Source organism: Arachis ipaensis, chromosome B1, assembly GCF_059453495.1.
Source record: "Arachis ipaensis isolate K30076 ecotype BB chromosome B1, ASM5945349v1, whole genome shotgun sequence".
Taxonomy (NCBI): Eukaryota; Viridiplantae; Streptophyta; class Magnoliopsida; order Fabales; family Fabaceae; genus Arachis; species Arachis ipaensis.
The window spans coordinates 117,731,143-117,753,472 of record NC_142436.1 but is presented as its reverse complement, the minus strand read 5'-3'; the positions used below and the strand labels follow the sequence as shown (position 1 = coordinate 117,753,472).

The following is a 22,330-nucleotide window of genomic DNA, read 5'->3' as shown; positions in this document are numbered from 1 at the left end:
GTGTACAAGATAAGATAAAGATAAAAAGGGAGTGCTTTAAAGAGTGGTCTCTATGCCGTAACGCAGATAACTGGGAAAAATATAAGGCGGCTAAGAAAGAGACAAAAGTGGCTATAAGTGAAGCAAGAACAAGAGCATATGAGGGTCTCTACCAGTCTTTGGGCACGAAAGAAGGAGAAAAAGGTATATATAGAATCGCAAAGAGCCGTGAAAGAAGAACGATAGATTTGAATCAGGTTAAGTGCATAAAGGATAAGGATGGAGAGGTGTTGGCTCAAGAGGATAAGATTAATGAAAGGTGGAAGAGCTACTTCTACGAGTTATTTAATGAGGGACAGAAGACTCTTCCGAGCCTTGGTTGGTTATGCACAAGGGAAGAAGATCAAAACTTTGACTACTATCGGAGGATCCGAGACTTCGAGGTAAAAGAGGGTCTAAAGCAGATGAAAAATGGCAGGGTAGTAGGACCTGATAATATCCCGATTGAGGTTTGGAAGGGTCTTGGAGAAAAATGCATCAACTAGTTAACCAAGCTTTTTAATGAGATTTTAAGGTCAAAGAAGATGCCTGATGAGTGGAGAAAGAGCACCTTGGTACCTATCTACAACAATAAGTGGGATATACAAAGTTGCGAAAACTATAGAGGGATCAAGCTTCTGAGTCATACCATGAAGTTATGGGAAAGGGTGATAGAACGGAGGTTGAGAAAAGAGACACAAGTAACAGAGAATCAATTTGGATTTATGCCAGGCAGATCTACCACTGAAGCGATATACCTTTTAAGAAGGATGATGGAGAGGTATTGTAGTAATAAAAGGGATCTGCATATGGTGTTTATTGATTTGAAAAAAGCGTATGATAGAGTACTAAAGGAGGTCTTATGGAAGGTTCTAGAAAAGAGGAGAGTAAGGATCGCATATATTCGTGCAATTAAAGACATGTATGATGGGGCCACAACTAGTGTGAAGACTCAAAGTGGTGTGACAGAGGAATTTCCTATTGGTATAGGATTACACCAGGGATCATCCTTAAGTCCATACCTTTTCACATTAGTCTTGGAAGTACTCACAGAGCACATCCAAGAGCCTGTGCCATAGTGCATGCTTTTTGCCGATGATATCGTCCTTATGGGAGAGTCAAGGGAAGACATAAATAAGAAGTTGGAGTTATGGAGAGAAACTCTAGAAGTGTATGGTCTGCGCATAAGCCGTAGCAAGACAGAATATATGGAATGTAAGTTTAGTCTGAGAGGGAAAAACCCTAATATAGAGGTCAAGATTGGAGAAAACAGCCTACGAAAAGTTAAAATTTTTAAGTATCTTGGGTGCATCATATAGGATAATGGAGAGATTGAACAGGATGTAAATCATAGGATCCAAGAAGGTTGGTCAAAATGGCAGAGTGCATCTGGTTTTATATGCGACAAAAAAGTGCCTTTAAAACTTAAAGGTAAATTCTATCACACCGCTATAAGACCGGCTATGCTTTATGGTACGGAGTGTTGGGCAGCTAAAGGGGAGCACGAACATAAGCTGAGTGTAGTAGAGATGAAGATGTTGAGATGGATGAGTGGTCATATGCGATTGGATAAAATAAGAAACGAAGATATAAGGGAGAGAGTTGGAGTAGCACCCATTGTGGAAAAGATGGTTGAATCGCGTCTCAGGTGGTTTGGACATGTGAGAAGAAGACCGATAGAACATCCAGTCAGGAGGGTGGATGAGATGGAAGATGGACAAGGGGCGAAAGGCAGAGGAAGACCTAAGAAGACTATCCATGAGGTGGTCAAACGAGATCTACATGTAAACGGTCTCTCTGTAGACATGATACATGACAGAGCATAATGGCGTCATTTGATTCATGTAGCCGATCCCACTTAGTGGGACAAGGCTTTGTTGTTGTTGTTGTTGTATATATATTCAATTATTTAAGTTTGGATTGTGGAGATCAGATTTGGTTTTGAAAAGGATATCTTACAGAAAGTTATATATCCTGTCCAACAATAATCTCTATTATTAGGATTCATTTCTATTTGATCAAGTATTAAATACTTTGTGGTACTCCTCTTTGTCTCAAAACCCGATTAGTTAGGATTTTTTCGATCTCTTTATCAAATGATCTAATCACCACAAGTGGAAAACGACTCGAATAATCTCTACTCGATTCATCTTGGTCTTCATGATATGACTTAAGCATACTCACATGAAAGACTGGATGAATCTTCATGGAGGGAGTGAATTGTACTTTATAAGATACATTGCCACATGCCCAATGATCTCAAATGACCTTTCATATTTGCATATTAAGCCCTTATGAACTTTGCAAAAGGCTATGAATTATTGTGAAAGAAGTTTAATGATTACCTTATTTCCCAATGGATAGCTAGCATGCCTCCTCTTCTTATCTACCCATTTCTTCATCCTCTTAGCGGCTTTGTTAAGATAAGAACGTGTAACATCTGCTTGTTCTTCCCAAGACTTAACCATGTGATAAGTTTCAAGGATCTTCTCTAAGTAAGAGGAAGAAAGAGAGTGTTGTGTAAGTGGTTGTTGTCCAGTCACAATTTTGAACGGACTCTTTCCTGTGGATTTTCTCTTTTGTAGATTATATGAGAACTGAGCAATATCCAAAAATTTTGTCCAATCCTTCTGATTAGTGCTAACAAAATGTCTTAAGTAACACTCGAGTAAGGCATTCACTCTCTCAGTTTACCCATCAGTTTGAGGATGAAAACTAGTTAAGAAGTGAAGCTTCAATCTAAGAAGTTTGAATATCTTTATCCATAATCGTCTTGTGAAGCATAAATCTCGATCATTTATGATGCTCTTAGGTAATCTCAAATATTTCACAAAAATCTTAAAGAATAGTCCTACGGCTTCCTCTATAGTACAATTAATAAGGGCTAGTATAAAGGTAGCATATTTCGATAATCGATGCACTGCGACAAGGATAGATCCAAACCCCTCTAATAACTTTGGAAATATAGAGATTAAATCTAGAGAGACACTTTTCGACAGTCGCTCAAGCGGAGGTAAATGTTCCAACAACCCACTTGATGCCTTGTTTTCAATCTTCTCTTATTGACACACAAGACAAATCTTCACATAGCTCTCTACTTCATGTAGAATTTGAGACCAATAATAGGAAGACTCAATGAGTGCCAACATTCGTCGTTGATCTTAGTGACCATCCCACTTGGTGTCATGACATTTCTTCACCAATTTTCTCCTCAGATTTTTTCACTTAGGGATGTATAGTCTTCTTTCTTTTGTATAGAGAAGGTTATCCTCTAACAAAAATCTTTTGGTCTTATCTTTTCTAGTCAGATTCACCAATTTCTTGACTAATAGGTCATGTGCAACCCATCTTTGATGATACGCACAATATCTCCTTCGACCATGAAAATAGCTATCAACTTAGCTTGCGGCTTAATGCATCTGCTATCACTTTAGTCTTGCCTAGCTTGTACTAAAATTATAAATCAAACTCAGCTAAGAAATCTTGTTACGTAGTTTGTTTGGGGCTTAACTTCTTCTGAGTTTGTAAGTAGCTTGTAGCCACATTATCTGTCTTAACGATAAAGTGTGAACCAAACAAGTAGTGGCGCCAAGTTCTCAAACAAAGCACCACCGCAATCATCTCCCTTCTCAAACAAACTAAATAAAATGTCTTTCTTGCATCAGAACCCCTCCAATAGCATAGTCAGAAGCATCAGTGTGGACTTTAAACACCTTTGAGTAGTTGAGCAATGCCAATATTGATCCTTCAGTGATAGCAGCCTTCAATTCATCAAAGACATTCTAACACGCCTCTAAACATTCTCAAAATTAATTATTCTTGAGAAGATCGGTTAACAGTGAAGCCTTGGTAGAATATGCCTTGATAAAATTTCGATAGTAGTTAGTCAACCTAAGAAATGACCTCAATTTAGATACTTTGTTTGGTGGCTCCCATTTTTTGATAGTCTTCAACTTTTCTTGATCCTTGCAGAAAGTTTTATCTCTTATGATGAGTCCCAAGAAGTGAGCATTGTCTCTTGTGAAGGAACACTTTTCTTTCTTTACATATAGGTTATTCTTTTGCTAGATCTTGAATACAGTTTGTATGTGTTTTACAAGTTTCTCCAAGGTATTGCTATACATAATAATGTCATCCAAGTAGATCACTAAAAAGTAAGGTCGAAAGATCTCATTTATTAATGTACAAAAGGTCACAAGAGCATTAGTTAAGGCAAAAGGCATTACTAACCACTCGAACGATTCATATCTGGTGACACACGTGGTCTTAGACTCATCACCGTTGGCAATCCTCACTTAGTGATATCCTGACTTCAAATCCAGCTTCAAGAACCATTTGCCTCTACAAGTTGATCAAATAAATCGAATATCAAAGGAATAGAGCATTTGTTCTTGATGGGTTACCTTTTTAGTACTCGATAGTCGAGGCATAGTCTCATTGACGAATAAATCCAGTATCCAATAGATTCTTGAGTTGTTTCTTCAGCTCCTAAAGTTCTGCACCTGTAAGGTGCTGAGGTAGGCGGCTTTGTTTTTAAGTCTAACTCAATCTTATGATCCACCTTTCTCCTATGTGGTTGTTGTTTTGGCAACTCAGAAAATATTACAATTTTATTTTCTTCAAGGAGTTCTTTGATTTTGGAGAAATATCTTCTCTGTTGGATATTGACTCCTCTTGTAATAGAGTCAAATATGTCATCTCTCTCTTTTTGAACTCTTTCTTGAGTTGCATAGCGGAAGTATCGGTGGTCTTTCAAATTTAGAGATTGCAAGGACCATGCATGGAGACCATTTCTCTATGATAGACAGTATGTCGTAGTATAGTATAGGTATTATATTTGTCTTTCTTTGCAAATCGAGCATGATGGCTATCTTAAAATCATTCATGGGTGTTACTGAAAAATCTATAAGACTCTTCCAAAAACCAAGAGTCATCTCAACTCTTTTTTGCTACTCCCTTAAGAGGTTTACCCTTGGTATTACGGAACCAGCCATTTTTTCAGTAATATTTAACCCAAGCCTCTTTGCTTCATCAGGCGTGATAAAGTTATGTGTAACACCAGTGTCGATCATAGCCTGACGGATATTTCATTGATCAAGGCCTTGACATACATCAAGCATTTTTTTTACAGGGCCTACCTTCTTGTCCTTCACAGTATTCATGAGTTGGACAGATCGAACACATTTAGTCACCTATGACTGAGCCTCTCATTCATCAGCAATAGATGTCAAAATTTCTAACTTAGGACAGTCCTTCATTTGGTGTGATCTCTTTCACACGAAGCATCCTACTTTGGACATGAAAGCTATCTTCTTTTTCTCATACTTTTTTTTAAGAGTACTTTCCTTCTTCTTTGGTTGAGAAATTTTTTTCTTGTCTCCCCCACCTTTAGTAGAACTAGGCTTAGAAGATAACTTGGGTTTAGAGTCTCTCCGATAATACTTGATGAGTAATTCAGTCACCTTAATGGCTTTATCAACATCCTTAAAATTTCTTCTTTGTAATTCTTGCTTTGTCCAAGGTTGGAGTCAATCAATAAAGAAGAACAATTTATCTTCTAATGCTAAATTGAGAATTTGAAGTTTAAGAGTAGTGAACTCCTTTACGTAATCGCTAATCATACTCTTGTGCTTCAACTCTCTCAACTTCTTCCTTGTTTTTTAGACTACATTCTCAAGGAAGAATTATCTTTACAGCTCTTGTTTGAAATCTTTTCAAGTGGTTATGTTGTAGGTACCATTTTTCATATCTATGCACTTCCTCCTCCACCCTAAAGGAGCATTATTAGAAAGGTAGAGGCTGTAGTGTGTACCTTTATTGCTTTTTCGACCACTCCATGGCCTTTGAAGTACCTCTCCATTTGCCATAGGAAGTTCTCCACCTCTCGAGTGTTCCTTATGCCCTTGAACTCCTTTGACTTTGGAAGATCAATATTTGTCGTCTCCCTTATAATAGTAAGTCAAGACTTCGCCTCCTCAAACCAAAATCGAGCCTCCTTAAATAGCTTTAAGATATTCTCAAGTTTTTCTTCTATTTGGAGCATGCTTTTCTTGAAAGCATCTAATTCTCTCAACACATGAGTTTCGAGGGCCTCCTTGTGATGTTCTATCTTTTAGAAGCGCTCATCCATAGAGGATAGATCATTCTCCAACAAGAAAACTATTTTATAAGAAGTTGGAGTCTTTACCGCTAGACTCACTTGAAAAACGTACCTTGCTTTCCCATTGAGAAGAAATAACATTTCTTCTCCTTTGAATCTCAATATGCTCCATGGTCACACCAAAAGTTATATCCACGAACCATTTGTGTTTTTTCTTGAACCTTACTCTAATGCCAAATTGTCACGGCTTTGAACATAGTCCAATGCTACCGTGTCGACACTTAGATTTACTCAACCTCTTAGAGTTAAAACTAAGTCAGCCTAACTTGATCTCAATATTTAGCAAGAAAGTGATCACACAAGAGAACATAAGAAAAAAAAATTTTGATGGAAAGAATATTTTATTATTTAAGTGTTTGTTACAAATGACTCATACATTCACAATTCAAACTCTCATCCCCTATTTATAGTCATCCACCTCTAAAATAGACGATTAAGTTTTAATCTAATCAATGGTTTGATCGAATGTCTAGAACTTTCATTACAAATATTTAACATACCACAGTTTTTTAAATATATTTAAATTATTTCATATTGCTCTTTATACTTTTACATATATTTATATTTTTTTAAATTACTCTATGATCTTTTAAAATTTTTTAAAATCTTTTAGAATATTCCAAAATCTTCAAAAATATTCTAAAATATTTTAAAAATATCTAAAGTATTTTCCAATCATCTAAAATACTATATAAATATTAGTTAATATAACATTCTAAAATTTATCGCGACAATATCTCGGTTGTTTTTTTCAATCCATATTTGTTTCATCTACAAACTTACAAGTTTGCTCTATTTCCTTTTAACTTAATCAATTGGATTAATTTCTTCAACATCATTAACCAAATATCATATATATACACGGCACTTTCATATTCTCTTTTTGGCAGCGTCTCTATGGTAGCTAACCTGCTAACTTAATTATCCTCAAACAAATTGATCAGTCTCTTTCCATACCCTAAAACCAATAGACAACTTATTTAATGTCTATATATATATATTAGTAATTTTTTTTATTCATTTATTTTTTAACTAATGAAAAGTAAATTTTTTTAATTGAGCGGTTGTCAACGTATGACTTCAAAGTCATAAATTCAAACAGTAAAATCTATCAAACTACTACTAATGCAATTATTAAATTAAATAAAAATATTATTTATATATTAAAATCAATCACTAAAATCAATCACTAATATATTTGTGTATAAAAATATGTATAGTTTAATTTATTTTTAATATGTATTTATATTTTAACATATATTTTATACTGATGGCTAATTTTAGTGATTAATTTTGATATATACATAACATAACTCTTAATTAAACCGTCTGTATTATATTTTGTAAGTGTGACTCTTTTTCAAACACTACGATAATATGAGATATTTAGAGTAATTTTAATAAAATATTTTTAAAATATTATTTTTTATATTTATAAAAAAAATCAATCTCACTTTAAAGAATCAATATTTTTTAATAAAAAACTAATAAAATTTTATCACTTATATAATTATATCTTGATAAAATAATTAAAAAATATATAAAATTAAAATTAAATTGACACTAAGTATTGAAATTATAAATCTCATATTTAATCTCAAATGACTATTTATAATTTATAATCTCATAAATAATAATGTGATATTTTGTAAAATCCAAAATAAAATTAAAATGAAAGTTAATATTAAAATTGCTCTTACGTATAGTACTGCCTTTTATATTTTGACTAATGAATTATAGTCTGTACTGTTAATAGCTCGCTAGCAAGGGCAATTGATGATTAATTTGTACAAATGTAGTAGTTATCTTTTAATTACGTGTCTCATCGTTTGAAGTTGAAGCCCCCTATTTAATTTATCGTCATCATCTTCCTCCAAAGTCCAAACAATGTGCTTACAACTTACATGATAAATACTATAGAATATAACCCTTTCCCCGCCCCCTCCTTCTGCCTCTACTAACATCAAAATTTTTTTCTAGAGAAGGTTTTTGTATTTGTATGTATATATACCTTGATCTGAAGAGAATAAGCTCTAAAAAGGTTTTTATTTTGTTGAGTGAGTATTAATTTATTACTAAAAGTTGTGTCTGGGTTATAATGTGTAGAAACTCTAATGTGCCTTTCCATAGGGTAGGAGTCTAGGAGAGAGTAGGTTAAAGTAGAAACAAAACTAGCTCGTAGAATTTGATTTTGAACCCAAAGTTTGATAATTATTCTGAAACAAAAAGATGCTGCTACTAGGAATGAAAACATATATGGAAAAGGACATAGACAAGTTAAAATTATCTAGCTATTGAAAATAATTTTAATAAATTTATATTTAAAATTAGAATATATAAAAGACACTTTTTAAAAGCAAAACCGTTTACGTTAATATGTGTACTTTAAAAAAGAATGAATTTCAAGAACGTGTTTCAATTATATATCTATTATTTCTATCTTTTTTATCACCCTAAGATAGAAATCAAATAATACTCGAGAATTTAATTTGATGTTATATACCCTAACTAAGTCAACTAGAGCATTATGTGAGTTGAAAAAATTAGGATTATCCTACCATTTTTCCCCCTTCTTTCTTATGTCAAAATATTATTGAATTTAAAATGGGAGTTTAAATAACTAGACCTATGTATGTGAAGCTGTGAACCCTGTTATTTGTTACAGATTTTGATTTTGCTTCCTCTTTGTTCCTCTCTAGTCTCTTCTAATGTCGGTCTTTACCCAAAAGATGAACACATAGAGCATGCATTGTTGTTATATATATGGCATATTGCATGGATGAAACTTGTTAATATGATATTTTTTGCTTTGGACAAGGAACGTGATCCCTGCCATACACCTTTACTAATGGTGAATAGAAAAGACAATTAGGGGAGTGACTCTCGCTTTAATTAGGATAGTTACGCACTACCCACCCCAATATATAGAGAGTCCTTAATAACTTCAAATTAAATCAATCTTTTCTAGTGTTTCATAGTAAAAGATACTTTAAAATTAAGATATGGCAAATAAGTACAGTAGTTAAATTAAAAAAAAAATTAAATAATTAAAATTTTTAAAATATTTATACCGTATTTATTAGTGAAAATATTTAAATTTTGTTTATTAATGATGATTTAATTAATATTCTAAAGATATTTATTAGTTACCAAAAACTTAAAATAATTATAAAATTTGTTATAGTGGACTCATAAACTATACATATAATATACACGACAAACCATTGGAATACCGGAATTACTTGAAATTTTTTGTGATCTATGTTAACCTACTCCATTCTATAATAATTTACTGTTCAGAAAAAAGTTTAACTTTCATCGTGCAGATCTTTTTCTCTTTTTCTCTACTATTTAGCATAGACATATATATTATAGAGAAATGTCAAAATATACTTAGAATTTATTGTTTTTTTTTATTATTCTTAACTGTTAATTTAATTTTTTTTAATTTAATAATTTAACAATATATTTTAATTCATATTTTTAATATTAATAATTAACTAATGACTAAAAATAATAAATTGTTCTATTCTTTTTATATTATATTCTCATAGTTGAATAATGCAAATATGTAGACAATAAGTTACAAACTTATAATGCATGGATATGAATACAAAATACGATACGATACAGGATATACAGACACACAAATTTAAAATTTTATAAGACAAAAATACATAATATATTATAAAATATAATATACACGGTATTTAAAATATCTTTTATTATAGTAATTAATTAATAATTTCTAAATTTATTTAAAAAATACATATTAATAATAAAATTAAATACATTAATACATGATAATATTTAAGTATGTCTAATTATATTAAAAAAATTATATTTTATTAACATACGGTTGAAAAAAAAAAAAAGTGTATTGAACGAATAAGTAATTAAAACGAGTTAGAATGATAGCATCTAATCAAACGGAAGTGAAGATTTAATAAGCCTCCGAGGCCGACACAGCCTCACGTTTATGTCGTACGAGCAGTTGTATTGATGAGAATAATCTGATCGAGTAAATACATATGAAGGCGAGAAGTAATTAACAACACCATTATTTGTATCTAGATATTAGATATTTTGATATAGACACATACACTGTCACCCTTAGTTTGTGTATGTCATATCAATCATCATAATCTAAAATCAAAACCATATATGTGGTTTGTCTTTAATCTTATTATTTTCTTGCTCATCATAAAGATATATTAGCGAGCTTTCTCATTGTATGTTGGTTGGTTTGCTTTAATAACCGAACCAACAACTTGCTTATCCATGAAAAACATCAAGACCCCACAAAGCAATCTCACTGCATATACAGCTAAACCATTATTTTCCCCTTTTTTTTTCTTTTTCTCCGTGACTGACCCATTTAATTTGATTTATATATATAATATTATAACATCATCACTCCACTTATTAAGCCATGTGAATCATGATGGAGCTCCACAGGTTCAGCAGCACAGGTTCTTCATCTGATTACTCCAACCACCATAACCAAACCTCTTTATCCTCACAACCCAGCTTGGCTTCAGTACCTTCTCTTAACAAGAACTACCATTATTCTTGTTCTAATTATTCAACCGCCTCATACAACTGCATCGCAACCCTAAAAGGACACAACTACTACCCATCCTCCTTAACCCTCTCCGCTAAATTCCTCTACAGTGGCTCCTCCGATAGAGAAATTAGGTCATGGTCCAAACAATCATTATTAACTACCACTAATAATATAGTCCTTGCTGGGAAAGGTGCAGTCAAGTCTCTAGTTGTTCACTCCGACAAGCTCTTTAGTGCTCACCAAGATAACAAAATTAGGGTTTGGAAGATCACCAACAATATCAACAACCACCACGACCATGAGCTTCAGTACACGCGTTTGGCCACGCTTCCAACGCTCAGCGACCGCGTCTCGAAGATACTACTCCCCAAAAACCACGTTAGAATCCGGAGGCACAAAAGGTCCACGTGGGTTCACCACGTAGACGCAGTGTCTTGTCTCGCCCTGTCCCATGACGGAGCCTTGCTATACTCTGTCTCATGGGACAGGACGATCAAGATTTGGCGAACCAGAGACTTTGCGTGTTTGGAATCAGTGATGAATGCACACGATGATGCCATCAACGCAGTCGCAGTTTCCAACGATGGACGAGTCTACACAGGATCGGCGGACAAAAGAATCAAGGTTTGGAAGAAGAAGAAAGGCGACGGCCAAGGAGTAGTGGGAGAGAAAAGCAAAAGCAAAAACAAACACTACCTTGTGGACACGTTGGAGAAACACAAGTCTGGGATCAACGCTTTGGCGCTTAACGGCGACGGTTCGTTACTATATTCCGGGGCATGTGATAGATCAATACTGTTATGGGCGAGGAAGGAAGAAGACAAAGAAGAAGAAGGTGGTGATGGAAAAATGGTGGTGGTGGGTGCGTTAAGGGGGCATGGTAGGTCTATACTTTGCTTGGTGGTGGTGATGGATTTTGTTGTGAGTGGTTCAGAGGACAAAACGATTCGTGTTTGGAGGGGTTTTGGCGGGAGAGAGTATAGTTGTGTGGCGGTTTTGGAAGGACATAGAGGACCAATTAAGAGCCTCACCGCCATGGTTGATCATAACCATGATGATCCTTCCCAAGCATCGATGGTTGTCTATAGTGGCAGTTTAGACTGTGACATTAAGGTTTGGAAGGTTTTTGTTCCTCTTCTCTGAATTTAGTTCTATATAGGATGTGCTTCACAATTTCTTTTTTATTTTATTCAAAACTTTACAATATACCACCATACAATACACCGTTATAAACTCAAAAAATAATGTGTGCATTTATATATATATTTTCTTTTCTTTCTGTGTCCCCAGATAAAAAATACAAACTCAACAGCAATTTGTGCCTCACTTTTCTTAATTTGCCAATCCTCCCAGATAAATTCCTCTCTCGCTCTCCCTTTTTTTTCTTTTCATCTTTCCGTCTATCTCTCGATAAACACCATAGATACAAATTAAAGGAATCTGCTGAGCCTTCCATCCTTTCATCAGGAAAATTTATTTGATCATCTTTTTTATATTTAATCAATTTATTTTATGATTTAATTTTATTTAGTGGTGATGTAAAAAATTGTATATAGACATCCAATTATATATTTTTGAAAAAAATATGCGGATCGAGCCAAGATACATTAGCCAACATTGTGAGTCCCTAACCCTGAGCCATCATCGTGCTTTTCCGTCAGAGCCATCACTATCGCTGCTGCTTCAACGCTTCGTGCATGCCTTTGCTTTTGATGCTTCAGTGCTTCGTGCCTTTGCTTAGCTTCTGCTACTTCTGTAGCTTGTGTCTTTTTCTTCATGTATAGGGTGTTTATCAAATAGAAGGGGACAAGATATTTTGGCTCTTTCATAACTAATTAACCGGAAAAAGAAATCAATAGAGAGAAAAGACAAGATTATTTGGAGATTTTGAATGAGGATAAAATTAAAAAGTGAATTTTAAGTTTGTTTCTATCGGTTAATTTATTCTACTTTTCATTGTCTTTAATTCAAAGGATATATACATGGAGAAAGACACATTGTTTACGCGGTGGCACTTTCCCGTATAATATAAAAAGTTACCTTTTCCGGTAATTTTTTTTATTGGTGCATAATTATTGCATGCATATATATCATATTTATTTGTTTTTGTGAGAATAATTACTCATAACTCAGTAATACGTAGTTACTTACAATCTCGGCCGACACTGATCACTACTGCATTCGGAGAAATTAAGCACGTATTTTTTCAAAAAATTTTCAAAGGTTTCTTCCAAAAAAATCTTTTTAGCATAGTTCTAAAAATCGAAATGGACTAATGAGTTCAATTGAATTAATAGAGAATTGATCATCTAACGGGTTCGATTGACTTCATAAACTGTCTAACAAAAAATTAATCGAACTAATGGTTAACTGATAAACCATCAAAACTGACCGATTTATTTAAGGATTTTCGATTTCGTATATCCCTCGTCATTTCACTCTTGAGAAAAAAAACCTAATCTAGTTACACACCAATTCTACTCCTCTTTTCTCTCTGAAAATTGGAAATTGAAAGAACTAAAGAAGGAAAGAATCCTAGCCCCGCAGCCACCGTCCTCTTTCATTGTCATCGCCGAACTCTTTTCTGCTGGAAACAGGCGTCGCGTGTGGAAGCTCTGTCACCAGCGTAGGAAACTATGTTGCGTGTGGAAGCTCCGTCGCGGTCCTAGGAAGCTCTATCACCATCGTGTGGAAGTTCGATCCTCGTTTCTGTCTCGTCGTTTCTTCCTCGCCCTCTCTCTCCCTCTGTAAACGTCTCTCTTCTTCTGTCGTGGTTACTCTCAATTTTTTTTTATCAAAGACAGGAGACTCGAACCCGCAACTCTTAATTGAGTATAGGGAGACTATGCCATTTAAGCTATAACTCATTGGCGTCGTAGTTACTCTCTTTCTTCAATTGTTTTGTTATTTTGTTATTTATAATAATTTTGAGTTGCTATAATTTTTATTCTAGATTCTAGTCGTTAAACAGAATAGATTTTGGTTGCTGTAAAAAATTGATTAATCCTATTGTTTAATTTCGTTGCTGGATAGAATAGATTATGGTTATTTCTGGTTTTTTTTTCCTTATTAATTTTTACGAAACTAGAATAATAATTTTGTTGATGATTGATTTATGATTCTAGAATGATTTTCTAAAATGATGATGATGTTGCATGTTATTCGCTTGTTGATTTTCTGATGATTACTTATTAGTGATGACCAGTGCCTTTGTTTAATTCTGAATTAGAGTTGGGTTTAATTGAGTTATTGAGTTTTTTTTTTTTTGGTGACTAATTGAGTTATTGAGTTAATAATACTGATTTATATTCTAAATGGCTGATTTTCTAAAATGATGATGTTGCTTGCTGATATATTGTTGGCTTGTTGCTGATTTTCTAATGATTACTCACTAGTGATGATTAGTACCTTAATTTAGTTGAAAAATTGGTTGTTAATGTTTTTTTTTTGTGGTAGAATATTATATGAAATTCTGAAATTTAAAATTTTATTAAATTCGAAATTATTGAATTTAAATATTTAAAATTATATATTAATTTTTTAATTAATATTTAATTAAATCGATTAAACTCCAATTAAATTCTGATTGAACTATTGAACCAATAAACCAGTTATCTTATTGGTTCATCGACTGATTCGGTTCTTGCATCCTTACTTTTTAGATTGGACAAATTAATAATCCCAAAAATTAATAACTCAACTCGTGAAAAAAAAGTTGTTTCGAAACACAATGCTTAAATTTATCACAAACTCAGCTTATCGAATTGTATTATTGTAATGGTCAGGCTTGAGTTACCAGTTCACGAGTCAACTCGACTTAGTTACGTGCAATAAATTCTATATCCAAATCGACTAACATAAATAGATGTAAAATCGATCTAACAAGAGAACTAACCCTTTTTTCAACATATAATCGGCCAAAATTAACTGAATGTTGATGGAAAAAAAATTGGCTGGCAAACCTTTTTTTACATAAATTATACATAAAAAGCGGTCAAAACAGCAATAACTTAAAGAAAAAAAAACTAGTGGGGTGAAAACCTGACCACTCGCTGAATCAAATTTGCTTGCTAAAATGTATATATAAAAGAATCTCTTCTATGGTAGCAAAAGAATGTGTCGTTCTCAGCCAAGGTAGAATTCCATGTTCTATTAGGCAGCCAGGCAGGCAAAAAATAATTAAAAAAAAAAAGGAAGAAAAGAAATGAAGATTGAACATCCACATCAATTACAATGGTTCTTTAGCAGGTGTACCTGGATCACGGGGATATTTCATCGGAGTGGAACGATCCTTTGAGCATATGACAACAGTCCGTTGACCATATGGACTTCGAGAATCAACTAGACATGACAAAATTAATGTAAAGTTACTTCCACAACAAGCTAGTCCGTTTATCCATTGACAAAACTATCATAGAAATAAATAGCAAAGATTCTGTTTCAGAAAATCTCAGGGATAACCACTAGGCATCCATATATGATCAAGAGTCAACCAGATAGGTAAGTCTTTTTAATATGCAGCATAGGACTCTATAAGAAGCGTTGGGCCGGGAGGGAACAATGGCTGATGCTCTAAGAAAATCAATAATTTGTGAAAATTAAGGGTGCAGCATATGAATTGTGCATATAAGTTTTAGTTAGCAAGTAAGAATTTGTTAAATTAGTGTAAGGCTAAGGATGATGAGTAACTTTCCTTAAAGATATATCGAAATTTTGAACTTGTACCGAAATTGAATAGCAAACTTATATTAACTAAGCAAAAAAGTTATTTCTCCATTCTTCCTGTCATAATTAGATTAACTCTTCTGTCTTTCAGCATCAGTGATCAGTTCAATACAAATCTAAAAGTTCGATGCTATCACTACACAAATGCACCATGGATGTTACATTCATGCCCAAGTTTTACAGTTTACTGAGAGCCTCCACAAGTCATTGGAGCATCACTATTTTAACAACCCAGTCACTGACTGGCATAGACTTTAAACTCCCTAGTACCTACTGTTTTTCCACATTTTTCCACATCACTGCGCATGGAGTGTTGCACATGCCCCAAAAAAACAAAGAGAAAAGTACCCGCGAATAACAAGCACAGATTCCAACCAAGAATAAAACTACAAAACAAGAATCAATTTATATGATGGTAGCACCATCAAACAAGGCAAGAAATCAATCTTTCCATTTCACAGAGAAACTAGAAACCTATATTCACAGGTTTACAAATGCAAGTCTCATCTCAGAAAATTATCAAAATTTTGAAATTTTATAGCAGTGAAATTAATTGCAAAAGTCTATATGGCAAGGGCAAGGTTTTAAGCTGTGTACCTGAGCACACTTGCAATAGAGAAGCACCCATCTTCTGGATGGCACTTTCAGCTTTCTTAACTTCATCCTATCCAGATTCATCACATAGGATGGCAATGCATTGTTAAAATTTTCAAATATCCATGAAATACAGACAGAAAAGCCACACATAATGCATCATGATTTGGGATGTACAAGTAACCCAAAACACATAAAAAGAAAATATGGATTTAAATTAAACTTTTTTAATTTTTACACAATCATGTAACCACACATTGCCATATATCTAGAAAAAGTTAGACTATTATAATTGCCAACTTAAGGGACTCTTTTAATGAAGTGCATATGCTAACACATAATTGGATGTTAGCTTAAAAATCCTGGAGTGGCAATGAATCATATTTAAAGCGAGAAAATAAGAGCATATATAATTAAAAAGAAGGAACAAAAGTAGCAGTAATAACTTTTCATTCACAGGGAAAGAAATCAACATTCACTTTTTCCTTGTAAGGCATCAGAAGAAAATAGCAATTTATCCAGAAATTAGATCACACTCTTGACGTATATCCCAGGAAACCAATTGTTGGAGATAAAAAGTATGAGTAACAACTGAACAAGGAGGGCATTAGCATACAGATAATACAATCTTAGGCCATTTTCTGATCAGAGTTGAACTAGAGGATGCCTGGACAAAATACGTGTTTTATACTTGGAAAACAAGGCGCACTAGTTCTACTTCAAGGTAATTAATAGCAATCTGCTGAGCAAAGAGCAAAGTTGTTGCTCACAATAAGAATATGATCAACACCGGTAAAATACAATATATGACTTAATAAACAAATAAGCACAACTCTGGTGGTACAAAAAGGCAAGATAATAAAATCAACTTCACATTTTTCTGATATTTCTTGTAGGAAAGCAACCAATCATTAATTGGCAGAAGATATTGATTAAAAGCTTCAAACTAAATTTCTAATTTTGTTACATACCTCAGGGTCATGACCCTTGGCAGCAATAAACAATCCGCCAACACGAACCAGTGGAAGACAATACTCAGCTGGGAATGTAATAAGAGCAATGAACCATACAGGAATAAGAAATCACCAAATGTTGAAGTAGCACAGAATTATATCAGGACATCCATTAACTACCTAACACTCTCATTTCTGCAACTGCCCTAGCCACTGCTATGTCGAATTTCTCTCTGAAGCAATGATTCTGCCCCAAACTCTGTCCTATGCACAATAGAAGACATATTTTCAGGAGTACAAAGGCAAAATAGAAACCAAAATGAAGCATGGTGGAGATTCTTTTGCAGTGTTCAGCTTAAGAAAAGCATCCCAGTTATTCAGGAAAAACCTTGTTACTCTCTTATTTTTCTTTTTCCTGTCCACATTCATAAATTAAGAACGTTATCATGCCACACACTAGAACAAATAGCAAGTGGATTCAAAATAACACCACATGCATTAAAAATGGTAAGGGAGATTGCGTTTCAAATTCCAATACCTTAACTACATAAGAAACTGAAATTAAAATTTCAAAAAGGATCAACAAATATGCATTTACAGTTTCATAATACAAGAATATGGAAGCGTGTGTGTTACCTCTGCTCTTCCTCTTACTATCTGGATATTTGATGAACCGATGATTCCAACAACATGCTCCAAGAATACGCATCTCTTGTTCATGGACTCCATCAGTGTAACTTCCCATTCTACTCCATTTCAATTGCAAAAACAGAGAATATCACAACTCGCAAAAAAGGAACTGAATCTAATTACACAAGGAAAAAAAAGCAGCGAAAATTCACCTGGACAAGCTATGGCCAAAACAACTCCGGGAAGACCAGCACCTGTTCCAACGTCCACGAGGCTAAGCTTCTCATGTGGCGGCGCGCCGCCGCAGCGCGTGCGGTAGCAATCCCTAAGAGGAGGGAGGATCGCGAGCGAGTCCTCGACGTGCCTCTCCATGACTTCATCGGCGTCTTTGACTGCGGTGAGATTCATGCGCTGCAATTGAAAACGCGGAAATTAAGTGTTAATGTAGTTGAAGAGTTGAAAGAATTGGAAAGTATGTATTATGTATACCTTGTTCCATTGGAGAATAGCGTGAACGTAGAGATGGATCTGGTGTCTCTGGCGGGAGGATAGGGATCGGAAGTGGGAAAGAGTGGCGAGGGATTTGACGGTGGTTTTGCGGTGGCAGCGAGTGGTGGGTTTGTTGTTGGGCGTAAGGTGTTTGAAGAAAGTCGCAGGAGAAAAAGTGTACAAGTTGAGAAGCATGCAGCGACTGTTACTAAGCAACATCTCCCAGTGCGCGCTTTTACTTTCCCCGCGCTTCACTCAAAGGAATTTCTTTCAACAGTAGCATTTTTAATCATGATAAAATTGTTAAATATATTTATAAGCATTATTGTAATTTGTATTTGTTTAAAACAATATATATATATATTTTTGGACTTGAAACAATATTTCTTGGACACTAATAAAAATAAAGAAATGTCTTCTTTTTGTTTTTTTGTTTTTTTGCTTTTTTGTTTTTTTTGGTCAAGAATGTCTTCTTTTTGTTAATTCGGCATTTTGCTTAGTCATGGGCTTATGCCCGGTATAGTGCCGTTATTGTATTATGAGTTTATGACTAAGCTTTTGGGACTTCCTTTATAGGGGCTCGGGTGTTAGAACAAACCAGTCAACCAAGAATCCATGAGCCGAAAGAGAAAAGAAAGAAAAAAACAATGGATGCCCTTGCAGTTGAGATTTGGTATAACAAATTTGTTATAGACATGAATTTTAGAAAAATGCTATACATCTAAATTTTTTTATAGTTTAATTATTCTGTTAGTCTTATAATTTTGCGAAATTTTCAATTAGGTCTTATATTTTTTTCTTTTTAATTGAGTCCTTGCACCAAATTTTTTTTTTAAATTGGGTCATTACACTTTTTTTTCCTTTTATTTAGGTTTCTATACCAATTCTTTTTTTTAGTGGGTCCTATAAAATTAAGCCAATTACTACTAAAAGGGACTTAATTGAAAAAAAAAATAGTGCAGAAACCCAATTAAAAGAAAAAAAAGTATATAAACCTAATTGAAAATTTCACAAAACTATAAAGACCAATAGAGTAATTAAACCTTTTTTTATTAACCAAGTCTAACTAAATACTTAAACATAATAAAAATTAGTCATGACTAATATTATTTTAAATCTTATTGTTTATTTGGTTAGACTTACTTCATAAACAAATTTGAATGTACAACATTATTAATCTTGTTTGATTGAGCATAAACTCCTAGCAAATGTCTCAAATTTCCTAGATTGAAGGCGTTAATCTTTTCTCAATAACGCAATGCTTATATAAAAAAAAAGGATAAATTTCCTAAAAGAAAATATTAAAAAAAGTTAAAAAAGAATCAAACAAAAAAGCGAATAATCTTTCTCCCAAATGAAGAAGGGACAAAAACCAAAGAAACTAGAATTTCCTTTTCATTTCTCCAAAAAAATTTTCAATTTTATCTGAGTGATTTTATAATCTTCCAAATTCAATAACCATGCACTTGAATCCACATAAATCCATAACCAAATCATGAATAAAACCATGAAAAATGACAAACCAAGAAATAGAACTACCCAAACATGCTTCTTCCATCATATATGTTTCGCTTTCTGGCGATGGCGATCGTTGACCATGCAACCACCACCTTTTGCGCCACTGCTAGTGAGAAATCCCTTGTTTTACCTTGTTTTCCAGTGAGCCGCTATTGTCTTTGACTTCTCCGTTGATGGCCTCCACCAGTCCACCACCCTCTTCTTCTTCAACAATATTCCCTCCTATGGCTTCTCCCAAATTTACAACCTCACATAATTATTGTAAGAATTAGCTATCAACTTAATGTGTCAGGTCATCTTTTTATAACAACATAGATAGAAGGGCTAATGTAAATTATGTTTTAAAATTTGAGGGTTTAAATTTGGTCAATTAAAAATTGAAAAATTAATTTTGTAGTCTTATGAAGTCATTTTAAGTACAAAAATGCTATTGTACACAGCTTTCAGCCATTCTCTACAAATACGATAAAATACCGGTTTAATTAGGTATCCTTTAAAAATAGGATAACATTCAGCCTTTTATTATAATAATTAAAAAAATTAAAATAAACACAACTAAAAATTATGAATAGATTTATTGTCTTTTTAAAATTAAATACACATTCAAAATACAATCTAAAAAAAATTAAAATTTAAAATTTAAATTTTAAATTTCTGTTTCAGATTTAATATATTTAATTATTAATATATTATAATTTAAATACATATCTAAAAATCAAATTATTCAAAATTCAAAATTTTAATTTTAAAATTATAAAATAAACCTTAAACTATCAAATTATTAATTAAACTCGTACAATAACACTCAAAGAAGTAGAGAAGTCACGTTTGCGCCATGTCGAAAATCCAGAGGCGCACATGGAAAACTCAGAGGTGCACATCGAGAAGTCATCCTCCGCTGTCGGTTCATCCGTGCCACCTTCCTCTTCCGCGCTCATCCTCAACGCTGTCTTCCTCCTTTTCGGCGCTCATTTACAACGCTGTCTTTTTAATGTTTAAATTTAAATTTTAGATTTATGATTTTGGATGTGTTTTAAAAATATTTTATGTATAACTTCATAATTTTAGATGTGTTACAATTATTTTTTAATGTTTAAATTTAGATTTTAGATTTATGATTTTGGATGTGTTTCAAAAATATTTTCTGTATAACTTCATAATTTTAGATGTGTTACAATTATTTTTTAATGTTTAAATTTAGATTTTAGATTTATGATTTTATATTTTCTGTATAACTTCATAATTTTAGATGTGTTACAATTGTTTTTTAATGTTTAAATTTAAATTTTAGATTTATGATTTTGGATGTGTTTTAAAAATATTTTTTGTATAACTTAATATTTTAGATGTGTTACAATTGAAAAAGAAACTGCAATTGAAAATATTTTAGTTTATGTATATAATTATATTCGACCATTCATAATTGTATTATTAACATTTATATTGTATTATTAAAGTTGACTGATTTTAGATGTGTTTTAAAAATATTTTGTATAAAATATCATACTATCAGATGTGTTATAATCGAAAAATAACAACACAATTTTAAATTAATTGTTGATTATAATAATTTTGAAAACTAATAAGTATCGAAAAAAATTTAACTGATAATTTAAATAATAAATATTATTTTCATTTGATCGAATAAAAAATCAAAAGATTAATTGTATTATTAACGTTTAAATTTAAATATTTAAAGTTAGCCTGATTTTGGATGTGTTTTAAAAATATTTTGAATAAAATATCATACTATCATGTGTTATAATTGATAAATAACAAGAGAATTTTTATGACCATATCAACTACATCTTCTCTCTTAAACTCCAGATTTTTTTTGCTTCTTTGCTCAAACTACTTATGTAGATAGTACTTTATTTGCAACAACTTTATTAATAAAATTAAATAAGATCAACTTTGTTCCAATTAAATCAGCAGAGTATTTTTATGTTTAAATTAAAATATAATTAAAAATATTGAACATGGTATTTCTTAACAAATTACATAAACACATGTGTGGAAATTAATGATACCTTTCACCAAATGCAAAATGAGAGAGTACTTCAGCTGGAAGGTGGTGATGGTCTTCACCAATAAAGACGAGATGGAGAATTCAGCTGGCAGCGTCCTTTTTGATTTGGAATTCACTAATGCGTGTGAATGTCCCATAGAATAAAGAATTTAAAAAACTGTATTTGTTACGTAAAGTTACGAAAGTAAAGCAAAGTCACTGTAACCACCAATGAAGTGGGTGGGTTTTAAAATTTAAATTTAAATTAAAATCTAATTATAGATATGTATCTACAAAATAGGAACATGTTACACTAAAAAAATAATTAAATATTATTTAAATCTAATTAAAGACTGATTAAAGACTGATTATTATTGTACAACTAGCATTTCCCATAAAATACATAAGTTAATGAAAAGGGTTACAATATATGTATAGAAGTAACTAATAACATATCATGCGCACACCAAAACAGAACCACGACCCAGCTAACCCAGTTTCTTCGATCACGCCACTCCTAATCAATTTCTTCTTTTTTCCGCACAGTGCCTCTTCTCAATTTCTTCTGTTCTCAGCGCATCGCCTCTTTTTAGTGTCGTTCATCTCCTGTTTTTATCGCTGCTGTCTCTTCTTTTCTCAGTATGCTTCACTCTCCTCTTCTAATCAAA

General features: G+C 32.9%; 2 protein-coding genes across 5 annotated transcripts; one reads left to right on the top strand and one right to left on the bottom strand.

Annotated features, from left to right (window-relative positions):
- The first annotated feature begins 10,420 nt into the window (after window positions 1-10,420).
- Window positions 10,421-12,722, top strand: LOC107610034 (protein JINGUBANG-like). The gene has a single exon (XM_016312105.3). It carries the CDS (start codon window positions 10,620-10,622, stop codon window positions 11,886-11,888), a length of 1,269 nt encoding a protein of 422 aa, XP_016167591.2. The 5' UTR covers window positions 10,421-10,619; the 3' UTR covers window positions 11,889-12,722.
- Window positions 12,723-14,616: 1,894 nt separating this feature from the next.
- Window positions 14,617-19,817, bottom strand: LOC107604980 (S-adenosyl-L-methionine-dependent methyltransferases superfamily protein). 4 transcript variants are annotated; one of them, XM_021104787.2, is made up of 9 exons: window positions 19,676-19,817; window positions 18,137-18,385; window positions 17,860-18,058; window positions 17,654-17,763; window positions 17,198-17,276; window positions 17,036-17,103; window positions 16,068-16,134; window positions 15,000-15,086; window positions 14,617-14,894 (listed from the first exon to the last, which is right to left on the bottom strand). In XM_021104787.2, exons 2-9 carry the CDS (start codon window positions 18,353-18,355, stop codon window positions 14,803-14,805), a joined length of 921 nt encoding a protein of 306 aa, XP_020960446.1. In that variant the 5' UTR covers window positions 18,356-18,385; window positions 19,676-19,817; the 3' UTR covers window positions 14,617-14,802. The 4 variants fall into 4 exon arrangements, with proteins under 4 accessions (XP_020960446.1, XP_016162196.1, XP_020960449.1 ...); XM_016306710.3 differs by lacking the exon at window positions 19,676-19,817 and having other exon boundaries at window positions 18,137-18,449; XM_021104790.2 differs by lacking the exon at window positions 19,676-19,817 and having other exon boundaries at window positions 14,826-15,086; window positions 18,137-18,446.
- Window positions 19,818-22,330: the final 2,513 nt, after the last annotated feature.

Bases quoted from the DNA above. Each gene is read 5' to 3' on its own strand.
- LOC107604980 (XM_021104787.2), bottom strand. From the start codon at position 18,355: ATGTTGCTTAGTAACAGTCGCTGCATGCTTCTCAACTTGTACACTTTT. The intron at 17,104-17,197 runs GTAGTTAATGGA...TTACATTCCCAG, and splicing joins TGCAGAAATGAGAGTGTTAG to CTGAGTATTGTCTTCCACTG. The intron at 14,895-14,999 runs GTACACCTGCTA...GCTGCCTAATAG, and splicing joins GAAATATCCCCGTGATCCAG to AACATGGAATTCTACCTTGG.
- LOC107610034 (XM_016312105.3), top strand. From the start codon at position 10,620: ATGATGGAGCTCCACAGGTTCAGCAGCACAGGTTCTTCATCTGATTAC.